The 22,880-nt window shown below is 41.1% G+C and overlaps 1 protein-coding gene across 16 annotated transcripts in view; it reads right to left on the bottom strand.

The window, feature by feature from the left end:
* kirrel3b (kirre like nephrin family adhesion molecule 3b) overlaps positions 1-22,880 on the bottom strand; it is a 186,114-nt gene that overhangs the window by 65,556 nt on the left and 97,678 nt on the right. For all 16 annotated transcript variants that reach the window (XM_023961934.2, XM_023961935.2, XM_023961939.2 and 13 more), the window contains exons 3-4: positions 11,790-11,939; positions 5,903-6,052 (exon numbers count right to left, since the gene is read on the bottom strand). In XM_023961934.2, coding sequence (XP_023817702.2) covers positions 5,903-6,052; positions 11,790-11,939 — 300 coding nt within the window. The remainder of the gene's footprint in view (positions 1-5,902; positions 6,053-11,789; positions 11,940-22,880) is intronic.

Genomic DNA, 22,880 nt, shown 5'->3' with positions numbered 1-22,880 from the left:
ACATTTAGTAAGTGTTCAGGGGTGTCTATGACGAGTGCCAAGAAAAATGGAGGGAAGGAGGGATGAAGACGAAATGAGGAGTGGGGGAGATGCCAGAGCTGTCAGATATGTGAATCACTTGCTCTGTCACACCATAGCCATGTGCAGCCCCAGAAGCTGCTCTCCACACACTGGGGAGGATGCTGACATTGCTGAGTTGCACTTTGAGTTTGTGTGTATGTGTGAGAGAGAGCGGGAAGGCAGTGTTTTTTGGCTTTCATTCTCCAAATTGAAATTAAAAAGTATCGTCTCCCTGCGCTGAACATTTGTCATTAAGTGTCCTTGTGGTTTGAAAAGTTTCTTCATGTCAGTCATCAGCACACTAGAGGCAGTTCCAGCCAGCTCTGATGTAAATTCAAATCACTTCAACACAGTCTGTGATGTTGATTTAGCAGAGCGCAGATGTATTCACGTTAGCTCTACTTTTTCAGCTGGAATGCAGGGAGAGAAAGTGGAAAAAAAAAAAGATCCTACATGCCGTCTGTCAACCATAATCATGCATCTGTTCACAGCCTCTCTGATATCATGGATGCAGTTATCAGCCCATCTCGTGTTGCAGACAAAATGGCAGGAAAGGCGGCGCAATCTGGATGTTAAAGTCTGACTTTCTTCAAGAATGACTGCCGTTTAGGGAGACACCTTATCTCCACTTGAGCAACTGAGATGCTTGGGTACATCTTAAATCGGCCCTTGAAAAAGACAAATTGGCTACTTAGGCAGAAAGCTACAAAATGCAAGAGTTTTTCAAAACATGCAGACACATTTGGAGCCAAACCGTGAGATAGATATGGGTGGATATATATTACATGAAAAAAAAGTGAATGGAGAAATGCAATCTTGTATTTTATAACTTACATTACGGTTCAAGTATCCGTCTTTTAGCCTTAACTTTCTTTTTTTTATTGATTTAGCTACTTTTTTGCTCTTTTAAGTGTGCAGAAGCGATCCGTCGGTGAAAGTTTTCCATTTCCAGCACACTCCTTAACCATTTTCCACCAGAGGCTTAGCTACAGTGTTGACATTTTTTCAACTACTGTGGCTCTTCAACCGCTTGGGCAATTAACGTAATTCCAGCGGATTCTTAAGCAGACAAAAGCAGCCTTGCACTGATGTGCAACTCCGCACAGTAAACCAGCTGATTGTGTTGCAGAGAAAAGCGGCTTTGCATCGACATGAAACACTTTCCGTCAGTAAAGTCTTAGAATGTACAATTGTCACGTTTGTGGTATGTGCATCGTAAAATATTTGTAAGGATAATGTAAGTTACATGCACTTATTATATGCAAGGTATTCTGCTCTACAGTGCCCTTACACTCCAGCCATTAGGGCAGTGTGTGTACTGGCTCCTTACTGAGCACATGATTGTGTAGGTAATTTGCCCATAGGATAACCACAAAAATTACACTCTGATTATTTAATTTGCTCACTTAAAAAAAAAAAAAAAAAAAATTCCAACCACATGCCTGCGTCTCACCTACTACCCTTAAGTGTGAAGTGTACTCTACAAGCTGATGCCCGCAGCAGGCCCGTAGTAAACTGTGGATGAACGTTTTCACCTTTCTGAGTTGTCTACAATCTCAATATTACCTGCGTGCCCCATAAAGATTTGTCCACTCTTTACCCATATTCACCTGTGAGGGCAGTTTATTGTAGTTTATTGGTTTATTGCGTTGCATGTCAGTGCAAAGCAGATATAAAAAGCCACTTTTCTCTGCGTCTGAATCAGCGGATTCATGTTGATCACATAAAAAGGTCAAAGAGAGTGTGTTATTTAGGTGTTGCCAGGGGTCGAAGGATACATGATTTTAAAAGTCTGCTTTACAAAGACTGAAATAGTACATGTATGTTAATTACCAAGATGTAACATTATTTTTGTGAAACATAAACTCATAAAAAAAAGACTATTCTTTCAAGGCAGTGTGGGAATATTAACATGACAGAATTTTTTTTGCAATGTATTAAAAAAAACTACCATAAATTCCAAACTATAATTAAACAGGTATTTTAACCAATTCCTAGCCCTACAGTCTTTCTATTGGCAGCATTTATAGTGACATTCACGGACCATCAGTCTGGATTCTCTTTCTTTGCCATATGAACTTCAAATTCCTCCGCAGTATTCTTCATCTTTCTTTTCTCCTTTGCGCTACCCTGAAAGTTCATTTCAATTACTAAAAAAATGGCAGCGTGATCCTTGAGAAATAATGAATCCAGACCTATCCAGAGAAATAGCTGATTTAGCTTTGTCAGTTGGGAGCTACAGCAACAAAAGATACCCTTGGGCTTTTGTGCACAAGCATATTGTTGTTGAAGCGTGGGTCCCACACACTAACAATGGAGGAAAGGGAAAACAAATATCTTGCACACATGGTTCATTTAAATGGCGCGCTATCAATTATGTTTGTCTGACGACCAGCATCGCATTGTGTTTGTGAATGCGTTTCATTTTGACAGATGTTGTGAAAAGGTTTGTGAGTTTCACTTCCTGGAACCACTGCAGGCGCGTCTCATTTTAATTACTCATTTAGACTCACTGAACACTGAGGTTCTTTTACTTTGAAGCAACTGTGACTCCTGCTAAGTCCTGGAAACACAGACATAAGTAGTGCGTTAATAGAAACTTTAGCGGAGGAGCATCATCTGTTGTTACATGACACAAAACTACTTGAAGGGCAGCCATAAAAAGTTTCTAATTGGAAGTATCTGTGAGGTTAAACAAGAGGGCGGAGCTTGGTTGAGTATAGAGATAGCCCTTTACAGTTGTCCCTCGCTATATTGCAATTTTTCTTTCTCTCGAGCTTATTTTTAGTTTTACAGTGAACTGTTTTCTTTATGCTGATTGGCTGTGGACCTTGTCAATCAATCTTCTCCGTGCTGTGTTCCCTGTACTGAATGCATTCATTTTCTACATAAACCTAAATACATCTTTAACCACAATCAATTCTTTTGTTTTTATAATTATATAAAACTGTAATCCTTTTTCTATAAAGGTTTGAACTTTGAGAGTGTAAATAAGAGAGAAAAATGTTCATTCCTGTCTGAGAAAAAGCGTTTGAAGTGAGGGATTTTACAGCCTTAAAACAACTATAATTCTTCTTGGCAGATTTCACCTATCGCAGGTTTTTTATGAAACGTCTCCCTGCGATTAACGAGGGAAGCCTGAACATGATAGGGTAATTTATTAAAATTTTAATCTGCTTTAATAAGCTTTGTTTGTCCAAGCTTTACATTATAATTAGTAAAAAAATAACACAATTAATCAGTGTTGAGAATGTTACTTTAAAAAAGAAATCAATACTTGATCCAAAACTTAATTGAGTTTGTAACCATTTACTCTAAATTAAAAGTAACATGTTACAAGGAAAAACATATGTTTGTATTAAAAGGAACAAGCTAAAAGGAAGACGCCACATTACAGCATAAAATAATGTAGAATATTGCCATGTTTATGAGGAACAACAAACATCTGTGTTTTCTAATCTAAGAAAGAAAAGTAGAAGAAGACCACAGCAAATGTCTGGAGGCGAGCCACATTGCTGCAAGGGATATAATTAGACTCTGGGGTCTTTTTTGGACTTGAAACTCTCCATTGTTTTCTTTCATGACTAATTCACAAGACCTTGATTATCCTTTGGCATTTCAGGGAAAGGCTGAAAGCCATGCAGACACATAGACTCATTAAAATTACTATCTTTTTACTGCAGTTTTTTTTTGTTGTTGTCTTTTTTATTTTTATAGGTAAAACACAAACCAGGAAGTGCAGTTCCTCAGAAAACCCCCAGAGGCAGGTTCCAAAAGAAAGCTATCACCCATCGACTTACATATACAAACAAATAAAAAAAAATACTCCAAAAACCCATATATAAGCAGCTTGGTGTCAAAAAATGTTTTTGTTGTTTATTACTATATTTTTAATTGATACTATGTTTTGGTATTAAAGGGGCTTAACTTTTGGCATTGTTAAAGGTACATATCAGAGAATATCCATCCAAAGTTTTGTATGTGAATCACTCAACTTCAAAACTGTTTATACATTTTGATTTTGTTTATTTTTGTCTGCTTTTTGACTGAAATAACTAAAGAAGAGAAAGAGTTGTCCTTGTTCTTTACAGTGGATAAACCAGGAAGGGTAATTCTTGGCACTTTTTAAGGGCCTTCCATTAAACTTGACAAATCGTTACAACAAAATGGAAAACATTTGAAACTTTTTTTGTTTTTTGTTATGGCTGTGATCAGAGAAAATATTTGAACCATGTTGTGTCTGAGCTCATCAAAATCAGGAGAAGAAAAGTTCCCTAGACATGGTACATAGAGGAGTTTTGTCTTATAGTGACTAATGAACAATGGAGGAGAGAACTTTACCCAGGATTTATTCTGCTTTCACTTTTCAAAAAGGGGAGGTTGCAATGCATCCATGCATGCATGTATGTGTCTGTGTTTGTGTGTAAAGGTGTGCGGGTGGGCATTGCTGTGTATTTAAGTGTATAAGCTTAGATATTTTTATCCATTTGTGTGCAAGTTATGGGTATCTCTGTGTGGCCTTGGCTGTCTTCTGTGTGGATAGACTCGCTCTGTCACCAGTGGCAAGTAACTGACAGGCTGGGAGTTTGCAGTGACACGGACCTTGCATACATTTCTTCCATTACCTTGTGTGTACATTGGCCTGGTGTTCCCATTGGCAGTGCATGCAGGAGTTATCTAGCTTGGTAGTGGATTAAACAAGCACCCTCTACCCTGGCTTTGGCAGAGGAAAGATAAACTCCCACCCCCATTAATTCAAATGGCTGGCATATGCTTCCTGTTGCATTTCCTTATTTGTGAACTACTCGCAGCATTTACCTTATAGTGAGCAGGAGGTATTTTGTTCTTTGAAGCTCCTGCAGTGGCATTGCTGGCATACGTGTTGCAAAACGGGAAATAAAAAGTCTGGATGGGTAAGAAATGAATGAGGAAAGGACATTTTGCTAACTCTGTTATGGCAATTCAGGTGTGAAGAAACTTTCAGATAATAATCAGAAATCAGAAACCCCTACAGGTTTCCTAGGAGCATATAAGACAAAATCTAAATGAGTAACTTGATCACTGAGCGAAATTAAAAATAAATAAATAAAGCTAAGACTTTGTATTGTACCCCAAATGAAGATTTCAATCAGAGACGTGAAAGCAAAAAAAAAATAAAAAATAATTTGTTGTACAAGGAAGTGCAACTACAGACATTTTTAGCTCTCAGAAGAAAAAAAAAAACATCTATAACTATTCACCTATGTCCATTTGAAGGGGGCTCGCCAGCCAGAGAAACATTTGTCTTCACTTTGCTTTTCTTCTCTGCTTCCAGCTCCCCTACAAATCGTTACTTCGCTTTTCATTAGGCTGGATCAATAAGGCAGATCGGTCACTGGTCAGGTGGCAGACACCCCGCTCCGTCTCTCCCACTCTTTCTATTTATCCCTACTTCTTTTTGCTTTTTCATTTCACTCCTCTTGTGTCTTCAGCAAACATTCAGCAGGTAGGTCCTGGGAGGCAGCAGGTGGCTTCAGGCAGCAAGCTGGAAGATTGCTTCCCAGCCTAATATAAAAGCAATAGTTTGAGGTATCACTAAGTGTTTGTGTAACCCTAAGTGATCCTGCACTATAGTATAATCGAGCATCTAACCTCTCGAATCTATTGTAATATTAAAATTGGAAGGTGCACACAGATGAAGGTAAAGGAAATATAAATGTTCACGCTTCAGGTATTTCCTGCAGATCGGTCCTCTAATAAAACACAACTACACTCACCGGCCACTTTATTAGGCACATCTGTCGAACCACAACAGTGGACAACAGTGTTGTTTGATGTCTGTGTGTGCTCAGTTTTGACTCACCCAGCACAGTGAGTCGGGCAGGACGGGACCTCATGGCAGCCTGCACAGCCTGGCACTCGAACACGGCGTCATCCATCAGCTCCACGCGCTGGATTCGCAAGTGATGCTCCCCTGAACCGTGGTCACCAATCACTGTGTAACGCGGATAGCCTGCAGTGCAAACAGAGAATTTGTTCTTTTTAAATGACCTCTGGAATCCAAACACGTACTGCTCATCTCCCAAAGGGGGGAGGGTAAAATTCTCATTTTGAAGTCGGTCTCCAGCTATAAAATGTAAGCATAGCCAAGCAGGACGGCATATGCCCAAGTAACAGATTAAAGTAATAGGAAAAGAGCATTAACTGTGCAGCAAAAGCAGATCATTTAAATAGCAGGGAAGTTAGAATATCTATGACTTGACTGTTGCATTTACAGTGGCTTGGTTGTTTTATTATTAATACGCACATACCACATTTCTGCCTGTGTTTTTACAGCTCTTCTAGGAATGTTAATGAGCTTCTGTTGAGGTTGCTGCGTCCTGAAGAATCATGTTTTACTGCAGCAGTAAACAAGAACAGCTCAAGTTTGAGTGGTTTCCGTGTTGCTGTAAAGTGATTTATAGTTTAATAATGATAGAAAGCAAGGGAATATCCAAGAACCATGTGCAAAGTCAAGCAAAGGGTTTTGAAGTGATCCCCTTTACCATTGTGAAAATGTGCATTGTGAGTGTGATGTTGAGTGCATTTCTCCACAGGGGCAAATAAGAAAGAAGAATCTGTCTAAGCCGAGTGCACTGCTGGGTATTTCAGGTGCTTTTGGAATTACTCATCCCTGAAGATCACTTTTCTTGTTTTTATACTGCCCATTTTTTCTAATTATTGGGACTACAATTTGTGGGATGAAACAGGAACCCAGGTTTATTATGTGAAGAATTTGAGCTTTTTTCTTCACACTGTCCTTCTACCATTGAATAGTGATGAAGTCAGAGGTCTGGGTTCAAATATGCCAAAGAGACTTTCTCCAACTTTGAAATTTCTCAGCTTTCAACTTTTTTCTCATTAACTATCTCTATAAAGTATCATTTTTACGTTACTGCAAATTTACCCTGAGAGAAAGTAATGGCGTCTTGGAAACACATCAAACAACAATTACTTTAGAAGTCCCTGAAAGCATGAGGCTTTTAACTGATCACACATTTTTAGCACATGCTGGAAAGTCCCTGCGCTTATCTATTGCAACAACTACCGTATCATGCAAGTCCAATTACTGACAGTAGCTGCACTGAGTATGGCGGGTCTTAATAGAGCTTGAAGTGGCGATCATTATATGCTGGTGGGGTGAGGAACAGCTGCTTAGGCATCTATGCATTTTTTTATTATTTTTTTTCCCCTTTTGAAGACCTTAATCTTAAGGGGCAAATAGGAAGAAAGATGACTGAGAAACACCTTGACATAATGTTTAAAGTCTAAAAAAAAAGGAACAAGACAGGTCTAATAGGCAAAGTTGGCAAATCCGGGAGGTGAAATTTGGCAGAGAAATGCATTGAAGGGTTCATGGTTCCTTTTTAACAGCTCATGCTGCCTGCCTCTGTGTCCAAGAAAGAAAAAAAATCTATTTTAGGATCAACTAATGGTGAATGCTTACAGGGTCAACTTAACTGCCACCATTTCTGATGCAAGCAAAGACAGCAGGAACGCTGTCTTCCTTTCAAAGTAAAAAAGTCAAGGAGCCAGAAATGTATTCGCTAAGTCAGACGCTGCATATCTTTCATTTCATGTTTCTAAAGAAAGTCAAAGCAATATTACCACTTAATGGAAGGATAACAATCACTGCGTACCGTAAGTCTGAACTTGAAGGTCTGCACGTCTTTGCTTAACAGAGCCCGCTTTTATATGAATAGAATGTTTTTGACATTATCTGTTTCATTGCATCCTAGCTTTCAGCAGATGCTCTCATCTGCAGTGAATTTCAGGTTTCCAACAATTGAGGTAAATGTCTGTTTGGATGTCTTGCTCACGTCGTGACTGTCAAGCACTGGATTTGACCCACCCCCACCCCCACCCCCATCCAACCAATTGGCAGACGGCTGCTCAAACTTCATCACTGCAGTGCAGAAGCCGCGTACACATCTTGTTCCACAGACAGAAGATGTTGCCAGCTACCTCATCTGCGCTTCTGGCAAACTAAGAGTAATGTTGCTGTGTGGAGACATGGCTGTCTTCCAGTTTCATTTTGATGCATTGGCTGGATTTAAAAGGAAAAAAAAAACATCTCGATGGATGGAAAGTGATAAGAATGTTATCATCTCATTTTCAAAGAAGATTTTTTTCTAATCTATGCTGCTGCCTTATAAGCACCTTGATCAAGCATTTTGTCAGTGTGATTGAAATAAGGCTGGCGTACATGAAGACTGATCACCTGCGCACGTGTGATGTGTACCTGTAAAGGACCATTGATCTTAGATCTCAGCACATTTCAAAGACGCAATGAGTAACCCAAAGCAAACAATGTAAAATAGGCCCATTAAGGAGTAATGAATCCATCAGGGAAAAATGGATTTGTCTTGAGGGTGAATCAATGGCGTGCGTTCATGTGCGCTTGCAACTATGGCCTAGTGATTTATGGTGTTCACCTGGAACAGGTTTCACACAGTGTAACCACCAGGGGATGGAAACAGGTTTGCTGCAGCTGTGAACAGGTGACTGGCTGTTCAATTTGTTACTACAAGATGCAGAATTGACACACGCTCACTTCTAAAGGTCTTCTGTCAGTTTGTCTGCCTTAAATGCACACAAACACTCACATCTCCACCTTTTACTCCGCTTTCACTTGCGACTTATTTTGTTGTGTGCGGCAGATACCCTCCACATCATGCATAATCACTCTTGGTATGTTGAGACTCTGCAGGGCTACTTCACTTTTCTTTAATTAGAGTGGAAAAGCATGTTACAAAAGGAAATGAAGAGGAAATTCAGAGACAGATAGGAATCATTGGCTTTTGTGCTGTGATTTCTCGCTCTGAATGGTGAAAGAGTTCTCTCGGTTTAATCACTGCTCCTGTGAATGGAAACAGGTCCCAGGCGGAGCACGCTGCCAACGCAGCTTCTTTCTATGAATAGCAGAGCAGACCTATATTATTGAAATGCTCCATGCGACATTTGATTCGTCACACGCTTTATGTATACAGCTGCCACTTTCCTTTCATTGTGTACATCTCGTGCTGATGCGCCATCGGTCTTTTACCGCTGCCTGCGTTCCGTGTTTTCGGTCGGCAGGCGTGATAAGAAAGGACAGCTGTGCAGTGCTTTATTTTGAAAAAAAAGTGTTATCTGTCTCAATAAGGCACACAGCCTCCTCTCCAAGGAGGCGGCTATTCATCTTCTTCTAAATCCCCCCTTTTTTCAACACTCCACCTTTCCTGGAGAGGAGAACGGCAGTAGAGAGGAGCAGGAATGCTCCATGCTGTACAAGACTTTTAAGGCGTTCGCCGATGTGATGTAAACAGTGATCTACTCTTGTTCACTCCAAGTGTAGCTCCTTATCAGTTTCTCCCTCTATTCTTCTCTCTCTGACCTACCCAAAACATTAACGGGATCATGTTGTGTTGATAAATCAATAAAAAACAGGCAGGCGGATAAATGTCTTTTCACCGCTCTCCGTCTAAATAAAAACGGTGACCTCTTTTTTCTCTCTTTCATTCTTTCTTAAGCAATAATAAGTTCTCTTGTCTCTCTCCTCTTCCTTAAAAGGAGACACAGAGGCTGCAAGACAATTGTTTACGGCTCCCTCTCCAGGTCCGTTGGGCCTGGTAAGTACCTGAGGAGAGAGCAGGATGGCTTTACTGGAGCTCTGTCAGCCGTTGAGATTTAATTACAAACTAGATCTAGGACAGGGAAATGTTTGCTAAAGGTTAGAGGGTGGAAAGCTACCACACTATCTTCACAGGAGACATTTAAAAATCTCCAAATTCAGACTTGATTTGCCTTATTTTTTTTCTTTTACACAACTATAATTAGTGTGTGCAGGTTATATAAAAACATACATTATACATACATCTGTTTGCCTAGCTGTTGGACAGGACAAGTTAAAAAAAAAAAAAAAAAAAAAAAAAAAAAAAAAAAAACATACATTATACACACTATCCTAACAAAGTAATGTACACTACTCTGCATGGCTGCTCGGTAACTGTTCAAATGGGCCATTTTCAGGGCTGAAACGCAATGATTACCACAAGCCTGTGCATCCTTTTTATAGATTTTCCTATCAGCGCCTCTGAGGATATGCCTACTTAGTGGAGTGACACATTTCCTTCAGCGCATCCATGAATATGCATGAACCCACAATTCGAGGAGCAACAGGCTACTAAATGACAGTGCAGTAGTCACTTTACTTCAAATCAAACAATTAACACAATTATGCACGAGGTGCTGTGTAATTAGTTGGAGGCCAGCTACTTTTCAAAATGCCATTTAGCGGCCTGAAGCACCACAATGCGAGAAAACTACTGGTTTCACATTTCAGCTGGGTTTCTGTGCTCTATTGCCAAATAGAAAGCAGCAGAGATCTAGTTCTGCATATAACACAGAGGGAGATTCATTTTTGATTAGTTTGAAATATAATTAACACACTGGAGATGGAATTAATCTCTGTTACATAGGACTGGAGGATCTGTTTCATTTGTCAGTGACCTCATGAATTTGATAGGGGGGTTGCCAGCTGTCACACAGAGGCTTTAAACAAGTCATTTACTGAAGTTCATAGAAACGCTGCATAAGGTGAGAGGGAAAGACATCACACAGCAAAAAAAAACTGAATACTGAGAAAGGAAAAATATACTTGTTTCTTGAGAAAAATGTCCCATTTTCTGTCTTGTGCTACATTCACACCAGGCATGTGACGTGTGTTCAAGAAAGCCCTAAACTTGTAAACAAATCCAAGTCCCTGAGAGGTAAAATTTTAACCTTGTTTAACTTTTGTTCAGTAGATGCATGTTTTGAATGCGGAAGCCCGAAACACGCATTCACAGGTGTTTACATGGTCTTTTCATTGGAAGTGGTCGCTGGAACACACATTGCCAAGAGTGGTGTGAACGTAGCTTCACAAAACAAATTATAATTTTTACGTGACAGTTTTTCGATCTTAATTAATTTGTCAAAATTAATTTTCTTAAATTAATTTTAGTTTAAGAAGTTTTAGTGACTAATATAATTTTCTTAACCCTTGTGCTATCCTAGGCACTTTAACATTGGGAGTTGGGTCATCTAGACCCACTAGACACTGCTCTGAACCTTTTTTCTTCAATGATTTGTGATCTTCACTGGTGTCCATGGATTACATGAAATCTTTCCACCTTTATCCACCTTTGTCATGGTAGGGAGAACACGCCAATGCAAGGGTGGGGTCACAGGATAGCACAAGGGTTAAAAAGGAATCCATGGTAGAACCCCATTGGCAGAATTTTATGCTTATTTAAAGATTTTTTTTCTTTTTCAAATTCTAAGAATTTTATATTTAATAATAATGGATTGGATTTATCTGTGCTTTTCAAGACACTCAAAGCACTTACAGTGTGTCCATTATTCATTCACTCCTCATTCATATTTGGTGATGGTAAGCTATGGTTGTAGCCACAGCTGCCCTGGGGCAGACTGACAGAGGCGTGGCTGCCATTTCGCGCCTACAGCCCCTCTGACCATCACCGGGATCATCCATGCACATTCACACACCAGTGGAGCCACACTGGAGGCAAGGAGGGTGAAGTGTCTTGCCCAAGAACACAACGACATTTTTGGCTGGTGGGAGCGGGAATCGAACCGCCAACCCTTTGGTCATTGGATGACCTGCTCAACCACCTGAGCCACTGTCGCCATTTATTTCCAAGGAGGTTGTTTTAAAAGACTGTTCATACCGGAAAGGTCTCGGCCCACTCCCAGTGCAAGCCCATCTTTGATCCACAGGACAATGCCGTGATATCCGGGGATGGAGCATGGTAAGGTCACAGGCTGGCCCGCCACGACCACCAGATCCTGTGGCTGCTGGGAAAACATGGCGCTCACCTCTGAAGAACAAAAGAAAAGGAGAAAAAAAAAAGTTTTATTATACACTTTATTATTTTCAGTGCAATCAAGACACAAGTGTAAGATGTGGTCATGCCTTATGTCTCTTGAATACTAACAACAATCAAAAACCTTCTCATCTCATCTTAGTTATTGGCAATAGTTTATTAGACATTTGCCACTCATTCGTGAGTGGGACTGGTGGTGCAGAATAAGCCTCCGCTGATATTCTACATGCCTTTGTTTACACGCACTGCTGCCAGCTTACAGCCCCTCACAACCCCAGGCTAACATTAGATGTGCAACAAAAACTGAGCTATCCATACAGTTTTGAAGCCAGATGCCAGCCAGATAAGGAAAACAGAGACGTACATGGATCTGTTTGTGTGCAAGTGGAGCGTGGAGCTTGTGGTCTGCTGATTGTAGCATCTACGCCACAGCTACAGCATTTTTTTAATGGCATTTTTATATCTGCTCCTGATTCACCTCAATTTGAACAGAAAAATACTCAGAAATGCAAGTTTGAGCTAAACTTTCTTTATGTATGTCCTCCATCATGAGAAAAAAAATGCTATAAGAACATGTTAAAAACAAGATTCATATTCGTGATAAAGGGGACCAGTACCAGAGTGCAGAAATCAGGTTAAAATACTGGCTAAGAGACAGGAATCTTAGCTCAGCTTGGTTCACTTATGAAAGATGTCACCCCACAGATGGGCTGGGCCAACACACACCACAGCAGATATCACAGCCTTATCCGCCAACACTCCAATAACAGCATACATTAACTCGAGCTTACACCCATGTATTCCAACTGTGCAACTGCTATTAACTTCTCTGCTCAACTGAGCGTTCAGGAACAAAAACACTCCAGTAGAGGTGTGTTAATGGCGTTGCGGTACGCTGACAGTTGAGGAACGTGAAGCCTGTGCTGGTTTGGAACCTTTGGTGGCCATTATGGCCATGGTCGCCGCTGAAAGTACAGAGTGGTGTGTATTCGGAAACGTGTGCGTTTGAGCTGGGGCGTGCGCACACTGACATGTATTCACTAAGACACTCACAGGCTGTTCTGAGAGCACAAACTGCAACAAAGGTTTAAGTGTTGCTCTCTCACTCACACTTGGAGACAGTTTTGCTCACAGCTCCCCCCCCCCCCCTTTTTTTTCACTTAATATCCTGAGTGGAAACGTGAAGCCATGTATTGTAAGTGGGAAACCTTTTTTCGGCTGAATGCACTTTTTCACTTACTGGCTAATAAAATGTGCGAAGTAACAGAACGGATGGGTTATAAAAGCGAGCATTCATCTTGCATTTCTAACATTTTGCTTTTTTTCTATGTATTCAAAATCAAGTTCGCATTAATGTAAACAAAACACAAAGATATGAAGGATTGAAGCCTTTCAAGATGCCTCTTTTAATTTAGGTGGAAAATTAAAGCTTTTTTTCCTTTTTTTTGCCTTCAACTGATTTTCTTTTGATGGAAGCTGGGAGTATGCATTTATAAATTAACTTGTGCGTTCGTGCACTCACTGAGTCCACTGTTGAAAAATTACATTACGCTTGCACACGCACATTGCGCCGGCTCACACTGCCTGGGTTTAATATCATTTTAATAACCATCACATTTATCACCAAAGCTACATCAGGAAAGAAACCAGGAACTCTTTCTCAAAGCTAATAATGAGCTTTCCAACAACATGTGGTTGAGCTCATCTCCCTGGGTAACTGCGTGGCTGTGTGCTGCCGCTGATGGGAACTTGGTGCAAAGCCTGTGTTGTGTTGTCATTTGACTGTGTGACTGTATTCCCAAAGCTTCTCTGAGCTAAGAGCATATTAAATGCGCTGAAACCGAAACAGCTATTTATCAAGATCTGCAGAGTGATCATAACACAAACAGAAAAAACCCTGACACTGTCACATGGCCACAACTTGATACTTAATGATGTGTTTGGAACAGGACTTATTTAAATTTTCATTGACTGTCACACGTTATCTTGATAATACTGCAAATGAGAGTTTGTTCTGTAAAGCAGCCTTTTTTTTTAAATGATTACCTCTCGCTAAAGTGAGTGTCCAAGGCTATTGAAAATCTATCCACATCCATTTTCTTTGAAAAAATAGGATATTACTAAAGGATGCAGGGGAAGAAAATATTAGAAAAAAGGAAATAAATAAGACAACTTTGATGATTTGTTTTATGAATCTCGTAGGAAACCTCTATTATAATTTTTGCTTCTCCCCCCCCCTCTGCTGTAGTAGAGCTTGCAACGGAAGATTGTTACAATTGTGAAAAGGATGCAGTGTTGTTCCCATTGTAATTGGCTTTTCATTTTTTTATGATCCGTTATGCAGTTTTAACATAGTCCTTGGGATTGTGCCAGAATCCTCTATCAAAGCTGCTAAGACGTGTGCTATGTAGTAACGACATGACTTGATTTAATCACTTGTGATACAAAAATGACGGAGACAAATCAAAATGCAACCACAATAAAATTAGAATTCAGTTTGAGCACAACTGCTTAAAATGCTCTAAAGACAGACACAGACAATGTGGGGACTAAGAAAGTTTGTGCTTAATCACTTATTCAGTTAAAAGTTACCTCCTTCATTCAATTTAAGGCCTGGATGGGTTTTGCAGCCAAAGTGTCCTCACAGAAACACAGCTTCGGGGAAATGGAGCGATGTGTGCAGGTGTGTGTATGTGCATCAGACGGCTGGGTCTTACATCAAGGTGGTTACACTCATTCATCCGTCGACTCATCCCTCTGCAATGAATTAATCTTTGTCACATGTGTCTGGCATCACAGCATTGGGGGAGAGGGGAGGGCACCTAATCTGTCTCGTCTGTTTTCTGTGCCTGCCGTCCCCCTCTCCTATTTGTGTCAAATATTTTCATAACTGAACAGCTCAAGTCAGAATCAAGCGTCTCGCTTTAGCCTCCTTCACTGACAGTAATAGAAGGGGAGAGATTGTGATTGCACCCAGATGTCTGCAGAGCTGAAGATCCATGTTGATAATGTTCAATAAAGCACCACAGTAGAGTAAGAAGATTGGAAAAAAAAAAAAAAAAAACACAAGAAAAAAAAAAAGTACCACTTTTCAAGAGTCAAGTGGACCTTGACTTTATATTCTGCATCTGAGTGGCCACTTAACACAAATAACTGGATTTGCACTGTGACCAAGAAGAAAAATACCAGAAAAAAACATATTTTCCTTCTAACTTTTTTGAATGCATGGGTTTGTTTGTTTTGGGGACTTCTGTCATCATAGATCTAACTTTGCTGAAAAAACACTGCATAATTTTGACAATTCAATAAAATCACATGCTGTTACAACCTCCCTGTGTAGCAGCAGAACAGTAGTGTTAAGAGATTCAGTGTTGGGAGTGAACTTTAAATACCTTCAACAAATTTAAAATAATCCCTGTAGGTGTCAAAACTAGGACCTGCTCAGTCAGCAGACTTTTCTGGCAAACATCATACCAGAAGATGGACTGCATCCGTCAGCAAATCTCAGATTATCACATCCAGAGGAAGGTACTGCCACTGAAATGAATCCAGCCAACTCCCAACAACCTGCTGATCTTGACCAACAACAAACACCTTACTATTAAACCTTAAACATTTAAAATAATAACTTTGTTTGGAACCAAAATTGTTAAAAATATACATCAGATTTTTTTACCAGGTTACCTGTAAAACATTAAAGTCGCCCCTCAGATTATCTTTTGATCTATTTTAAAGGTGTTCCCAGTGGTCTTTAAATTATGATTACGCCGTTTCTAGCCAAAATAAAAATGAAAAAACGTGTTGTTTTCTAGGATGTAGTGTCTGCAGGAGATCATAAAAATGTCTCTCTCTGTTGTGGGTGGGACCCTTGCTACAGATCAGAGTGAGGACTTACAAGCTTACAGCCCCTAAAAACACCAACCTAACATTTGTGGTGAACAAAAACCGCAAGCAATATAAACCTGCAGTCCAGTTTTGAGCCAGATCCCAGTTTGGATGATGACTTGATTCACAACAATCTGAACAAAGATATACTCAGAATTGCAACTTTAGACCTAATTTTCTTTATATATGTCCTCCATCATCAGAAAAGCGTCGCCAAGAACCTGATTTTCATCGGAGCGGGTCTTTAAATTGCAACACATGATTAGGAATAGTGAAGTTTCTGCACCATTTCCATGAACTGAAAATTGCCTTGGAGTTTCAAAAAGGCTTATGATGTTGTGTGTGTGGGTGTAAATGAAATGTCTTACTGTGGAGGAGAACCAAGTTTAGTTCCAGTTAGAACTCTCAACTTCTCTTTTTTAACCTTCATGCCTGTTGAGGTTGAGGTCAGGCATGTCTAAATAAGGTTAAACATTGTCAAATACACAGCTTGGGTTAAAACGTGTCTCTAAAGCAGTGCACATCTTGTGCAGTATAGTGTAATATTTGCAGAGGATAGTTCTGTTTGTGTTTTCTCCTGAAAATAGAACCCACCGTCCCAAAACATGCTCCATTGGTTAATTGGTTACTTTAAATTGTCCCTAGGTGGGACGGCAAGTGTATTGGTGTGTGAAAGTGGGACAGACTGGGACAGACTGGCGACCTGCCCTGGGTGTACCTTGCCAATCCCACGAGTGGCCGGGGTTAGGCTCCAGCGGCCCAGTGACCCCAAAAGGGACAGAAACGGATTTGGAAAATGAACAAATGAATGAAAATAGAATAAAATACCCGCCTATTTTAGTTTTTTTTAACATTTTGGTATCACACCATTTCCTTTTTATTTTCTATTGGGAACTGAATATTGTTTATGTGTATCAAACCACAGACTATGATTCATGCTCTGATTGAATGCCCTGCATTTAGAAGAGTGAGGCCAGAGGTTTTAGATAAGTGTTGCCCAGTTATTTCAAATGGTTGGAAACACAAAAAACCTGATAGTTAAAAATTGAGAACCCAGCCGTATTTATAATGTCGACCGGCTCTTTCCTTTGCCTAATGTTGTCATCTCACTTCAGATAATTTGTTTACCATTGGCTGGCTACTGCATTGCCGCACACTCCAGCGCTACCCCCCCCCCAGTGCTAACTGCCCCCAATTTCATCTCTCTTTCCCAATCAGGCCTGGAAATTACCGTTACGAACACACATCCAGCCAACTTCAGAGGAATAATCAGCGTGCTGTCTGTGCGACATGTGGCCACACAGCACCACAGCTTAGCACATGATCATTGTCAAAAACTATTACCCCTCCGGCCAGGACGCTTTTCTACCAGCAATTTAGAAACACACGAGAGCTCCACAATATGATAGACTTGGTAAGGTAGCCATGGATGTGGTCATTTGTTTGGCAAAAACCACAACGTCCACGCTTGATGATTTTGCTGCCTGTGGTGTTCATCAGGTACAAAGGTAAAAACGATAAAGAAAGAGTCTTTTACTTATTTATTTTTTGCTCCTCTAATGCGGTGGCGCAGCCATGGCTGACAGGGTGCTTGTTAAAGGTGTGAGATTTCAGGAACCAAATCAAGTTGTTATTATAGATTGCATTGCAATGACCAGCAGATTTCAGCAGAAGGTCAGTTAAAAATGTAATCCGTTCTCTCTGCAGGAGATCCAACTGGTTCCTTTATTTAAACGAAACTAAGGGAAGGCACCCTGCAGGAAGGCAAAAAAAAAGGAGCATTTATAGACCATACACAACTAGATTTTCTTTTTCTCTCCTTTCCAAAGCTCTGTGAATCATCAGTCAACACTAGCAGTAAGACGGTTGTTTCATTCAGACTCACGTGGTAGTTCAGTATAAACACAAATCCCTGGCAATATGGATTATTCTATCTAAATCTTCATCTCCCCCCAAAGAGAAACTAACATACTGTAAAACATGTTAAGGTCTTTCTCTCACCAGATAATAGTTTTTCAAAAGCCCACATCTCCACTGAGTGCCCTGTAAACATCACCAAGGCCCTTATGGTCATAATTTTATAATTACGTGTTCCATATTCATTAAATTAAAGCAACACAAAAGAGTAATGTTGCATGCAGTCCTATAAGTCCTCCCCGTGTCTGCGGAAATTGCTTTTAGATAAGTGATAAATGGGTGAGAAGTATCTGAAAAAGCATTTTGACGAATGCAGGGGGGAGAAAGCAAGCAGGGGTAATTTCAGTTGCGATAAAGCGACATCACCGCTAATGTGTGACAGAAACTTGGCAAGAACGGTGCCAAGTGTAACCCCTTGGCATCAGAGAAGCCATCAGACTAACTGTGAGCACCTGGCCCCGCCCTTATTGTGAGAGGCCTGGTGTGTATATAAGTTCTTGGTCAGCTGGTGCACTTCCTACTTGCTGCTTGCTACTTCCTGCTTCCTGTTTCCTGCTTCCTGTTGGCTGCTTCTTGCTCTCAGCTGTTGCTGCTGCTGTGGCCACACCAGGACGCCTAAAACATATTACGAATAATACGAACAAATACGAACATATTTGGACACCTCAGCATTTACCTTTGGACACTAACTAACCCCAAAGAGACCTGCTCATTGGTGAGTTTTTGCGGTCGCGACACCGAAACCAGAAAAAAGCTTTATCATAGTCACAGAGCTAAGCTAATGCTGCCTCACCTTTGAGACTTTGTTTTATTTAATGGTTCTTGTTTGGTTGTTTTAATTTAGTTGGCTGAATTCAAGCCGACGCAATTTTGTTAAGTCGCTTTCCTCCTTTTGTGTTAATTGAACACTTTGAACTGTTACTTTTATTTCCATGATGCCAAAATGGCCACTGTCTTTGAATTAGATAATGGAATGAAAAACCATGTTGCGCAACATTTGAAATTTGAAAGTTTAATTTGTTTAAAATTATTCTACTTTGATTAATAATGGGATAAAATTAATTGGTAACTTCAGAGTACATTTTTGATTTAAAACTTTTATCCACTTACCTTGAACCTTGATATGGAATTGTTTGACTTGTGTACACACTTTGAATTCTATTTGAAACAGTTATTTGATTTTTTGATAAGAATATTGTTTCTCTTGTTTTTACTTTCTACAATGATGATTTATCTGACCTATCAGTATACCCAGTGAAATGGCTGTGGCTTGTTTTTGTTCAATTCTTGATTTGTTTTTTCTGACCCTTTCTAGGTCAGGTTTTTGTTATGTATTCTTTGATCTACAACTTGATGGCGAGCTACCCAAATCTGAGATCCTGATACTTCCACCCTCAATAACAACTCCTCACCTGCAGCAAACCTCAACTACATCCCAACCAATAGACTTTTGGAAACCTCTCAATAGGACTCAGACCCATATCCCGGTTCCTTTTGTTGTTGTTCTTTTGTATTGTTTAAATGTCTATTTTCTGTTAATACAATCGATTGCCTTTTACTTTCATCGCTGTCTTGTTTTCATTTACATACTTTGGGCTCCCTGAGACGAATTCTGATTATTGCGTCTAGTCCCATAACCTGAGAAGCGTTACACTTGGCGAGCTAGCTAGGAGCCCTGGTGTGTAAATGTTTTTCCTTCTAGTTTGTGTTAATTAAAAAAAAAAAAAAAAAAAAAACAAAGGAAAAAAACAATGGAGTTTGTGACACGATCTGGACTTAATGTTAATAAGTCTGTTTTGATTACAGGGGTAACAAACACTAAGGCCGATAATGACGTTATTGACTGTTTGCGTAGTTACGGGAACCTAAGCCGTGTGTTGTACGTAAACGACCCCACGAGTGCACTACACAAAAACCTGATCGTTGAGTTTGCAGACGAAAATTCATACGCTGCTTTAGAGCCACTGTTGCCGCGCACTCATACATCGGCGAATGATGAGCTTGAGTTCCGCTTGACACCTCTAGCCTCCGAGTGTGTTGCCGCAGCAGACAGTAACAGCAGCCCCCCTGACTATCTGGCCGAATTGAAGAGGATTGCAGATCGGAGTGGCTGTGATTTCGACAATGTCCTGAAGTCGGTGATGACCCAGATCGGCCACCACTTGGATTCAGCAGCAGCAAAGAATATAAGTCTTAAGCATGAAGATGACTATGAGGATGATGAGGACAGTGACGACGATGAAGAGGAAGCAAGAGGAGTTGACACTGGCTCAGAACAACCACAACCTGCACCACCTTTCCAGCAGGAGGCGCTATCCCGTCAGCCTAGAGCAAGGCAAAGAACGTCGCTGTCTCCTGACCAACTAAATCCACCCGAGGTCCAGAAGGTGGTTGTGGAACATGTGGTTCGGAACACTGACCTACTTTCATCTTTTCCACGTCTGCGACCCTTTTCGGGGAAAACACCCAAGCAAAGCAACGAAGCAGATTATGATTCCTGGCGTGGACAGATAGCTCTCCTACTGACTGATCCCAGCCTGTCTGCCCTGCAAGTCACCCGGAGGATCATGGAGAGCCTTCTTTCACCTGCAGCTGACCTGGTGAAGGGGCTAAAGCCAGACGCGTTGCCAGCAGTGTTCCTCAATACCCTTGATGCAGCTTTTGGAACTGTTCAAGATGGAGAAGAACTGTTTGCCCAGTTCCTGAATACCCTCCAAATCCCTGGGGAACGACCATCTGCATACCTCCAGAGGCTGCAGCTAGCACTCAGTTCTGTTGTCAAGCAAGGGGGCGTTTCACCATCTGAAGTTGACAGACATCTTTTGAAACAGTTCTGCCGTGGGTGTTGGGACAATTCCTTGATTATGAAGCTGCAACTGGAACAACAAAAAACAAATCCACCCTCGTTTTCTGACCTGTTGCTTCAGCTCAGGACAGAAGAGGACAGACAACTTGCCAAGGAGTCATTGATGAAGCAACACATTGGTGCAGCTAAACAGAAAGCAACCATTCAATCCCACAGTGCCTGTTCATGTGGCCACAGTCCACCACCAAACAGAGAGCTGAAGGAGATGAAAGAACAACTCCAAAGACTCCAAAAGCAGATGTCACAGCTTCTGACCCGAAACCTGGCAGCAGAGTCCAAATCCACCACACGTCTCAAACCAAGTCCTCCTCAAAAGTCATCCACCAAGCCCAAGCCTTGGTATTGCTTCAACTGTGGAGAAGATGGTCACGTTTCTTCCACCTGCACCAACAGAGCCAATCCAATTCTGGTGCAACAGAAAAAGACACTGCTACGTCAAAAACAAGCCGCATGGGAAACCAAGCATCAGTTAAACTGAAGCCAGCTTCTGTGGTGGGACGCTCAGCAGCTGTTTTCCCAAAGAGTCCCAAAGAACCCCTGCAACTACCAAGAGGCCTAATCGGAACAAAGACTACTGGGGAAGTTAAAATAAACAATCAATCATACAACTGTCTTCTTGATTCTGGTTCTCAAGTAACGACAATACCACATTCCTTCCATAAAGCCCACCTCTCAGATCATATCATCAAACCAATCACAGATTTACTGGAAATCGAAGGTGCAAACGGGCAAGCCGTACCTTACCTAGGGTTCATTGAATTGAACTTGACCTTTCCAGCTGACCTCCTTGGTCAACCCATAAATGTTGATACTCTGGCACTCGTTGTACCAGATCAAAACCAGTCAAACCCTCAGATCCTCATAGGCACCAATACCTTAGATGTTGCCTATCACAAACATTACAAGACCAAGAAAAGATTTCAGCCTGCTGTTTCTGGTTATTCAGCTTTGTACAAGATCCTCCAACATCGCTCAAATTGCAACTCAAAAAGCCAAGTCACCCTGCGATCCAACCAGCCTCAAACTCTACTGGCTGGGCAAACCACTGTCATAGAGGGGAGCCTGGTCGCAAGGCTACAGGGTGAAAAGACTGTAATCATCGAGCATCCACAGTCCGGCTCTCTGCCTGGTGGTCTACTCGTGAAAAGCTGTCTTGTCAACCTGCCACAAAAACGGCCATGTCACCTGCCAGTTGTGGTGTGCAATGAGTCTGACCACCAAATCCAGATCCCTGCAGGAGCCCTAGTTGCGGAAGTCAGTTCGTTTCAGACTATAATTGCAAAAAAACAAAGCATCGAAGAACTGGATACAGCACAACATCCCCACCTGCAATATGATTTTGGAAAGTCACCCATATCTGCTGAATGGAGACAAAGGATAACCCAGAAGCTAAACAGCATCCCTGAGGTTTTCGCCACACATGACCTTGACTTTGGCAGAACCGGCACAGTTAAGCATGAAATTAAGCTTGCGGACCCTACTCCATTCAAGCAAAGGTCCAGACCCATTCATCCTCAAGATATCGATGCCGTTAGAAAACACCTTCAAGATCTCCTCGACTCCGGAATCATCCGTGAGTCTGAATCACCATTTGCATCCCCCATTGTTGTTGTTCGCAAAAAGGATGGGGGAGTGCGACTTTGCATCGATTACAGAAAGTTGAACCTCCAGACAATAAAAGATGCTTATGCCCTGCCCAAACTTGAAGATGCCTTCTCTGCCTTATCTGGATCAAAGTGGTTCTCTGTCCTGGACCTGAAATCTGGCTACTACCAGATAGAAATGGAGGAAAAGGACAAAGCAAAAACAGCGTTTGTGTGCCCTCTTGGGTTTTGGGAGTTTAACAGAATGCCACAAGGTGTGACAAATGCACCAAGCACTTTCCAGAGGCTCATGGAGAAGTGTATGGGAGATTTAAATTTGAAAGAAGTATTGGTCTTCATTGATGACATCATTGTGTTCGCACCCACCTTGGAGGAACATGAAGCACGACTCATGAGAGTTTTGAATAAACTAAAGGAGTTTGGCCTCAAACTCTCATTGGAGAAATGTGTGTTCTTCCAGACCGAAGTAAAATATCTCGGACATGTGGTGTCACAGGAGGGAGTTAAAACCGATCCTGACAAGATCTCCACACTCCTCACTTGGCCTGTCCCCAAGACCCTCAAAGAACTCAGATCCTTCCTTGGCTTTGTTGGATATTACAGACGGTTTGTTCAGGGATTCTCCACAATCACAAAGCCATTGCACGATCTTACCGCAGGGTA

The sequence above is a fragment of the Oryzias latipes genome, chromosome 13 (genome assembly GCF_053564925.1).
Source record: "Oryzias latipes strain Hd-rR chromosome 13, Olatipes_Hd-rR_3.1".
Lineage (NCBI taxonomy): Eukaryota > Metazoa > Chordata > Actinopteri > Beloniformes > Adrianichthyidae > Oryzias > Oryzias latipes.
This window is presented reverse-complemented; position numbering and strand designations above follow the sequence as displayed.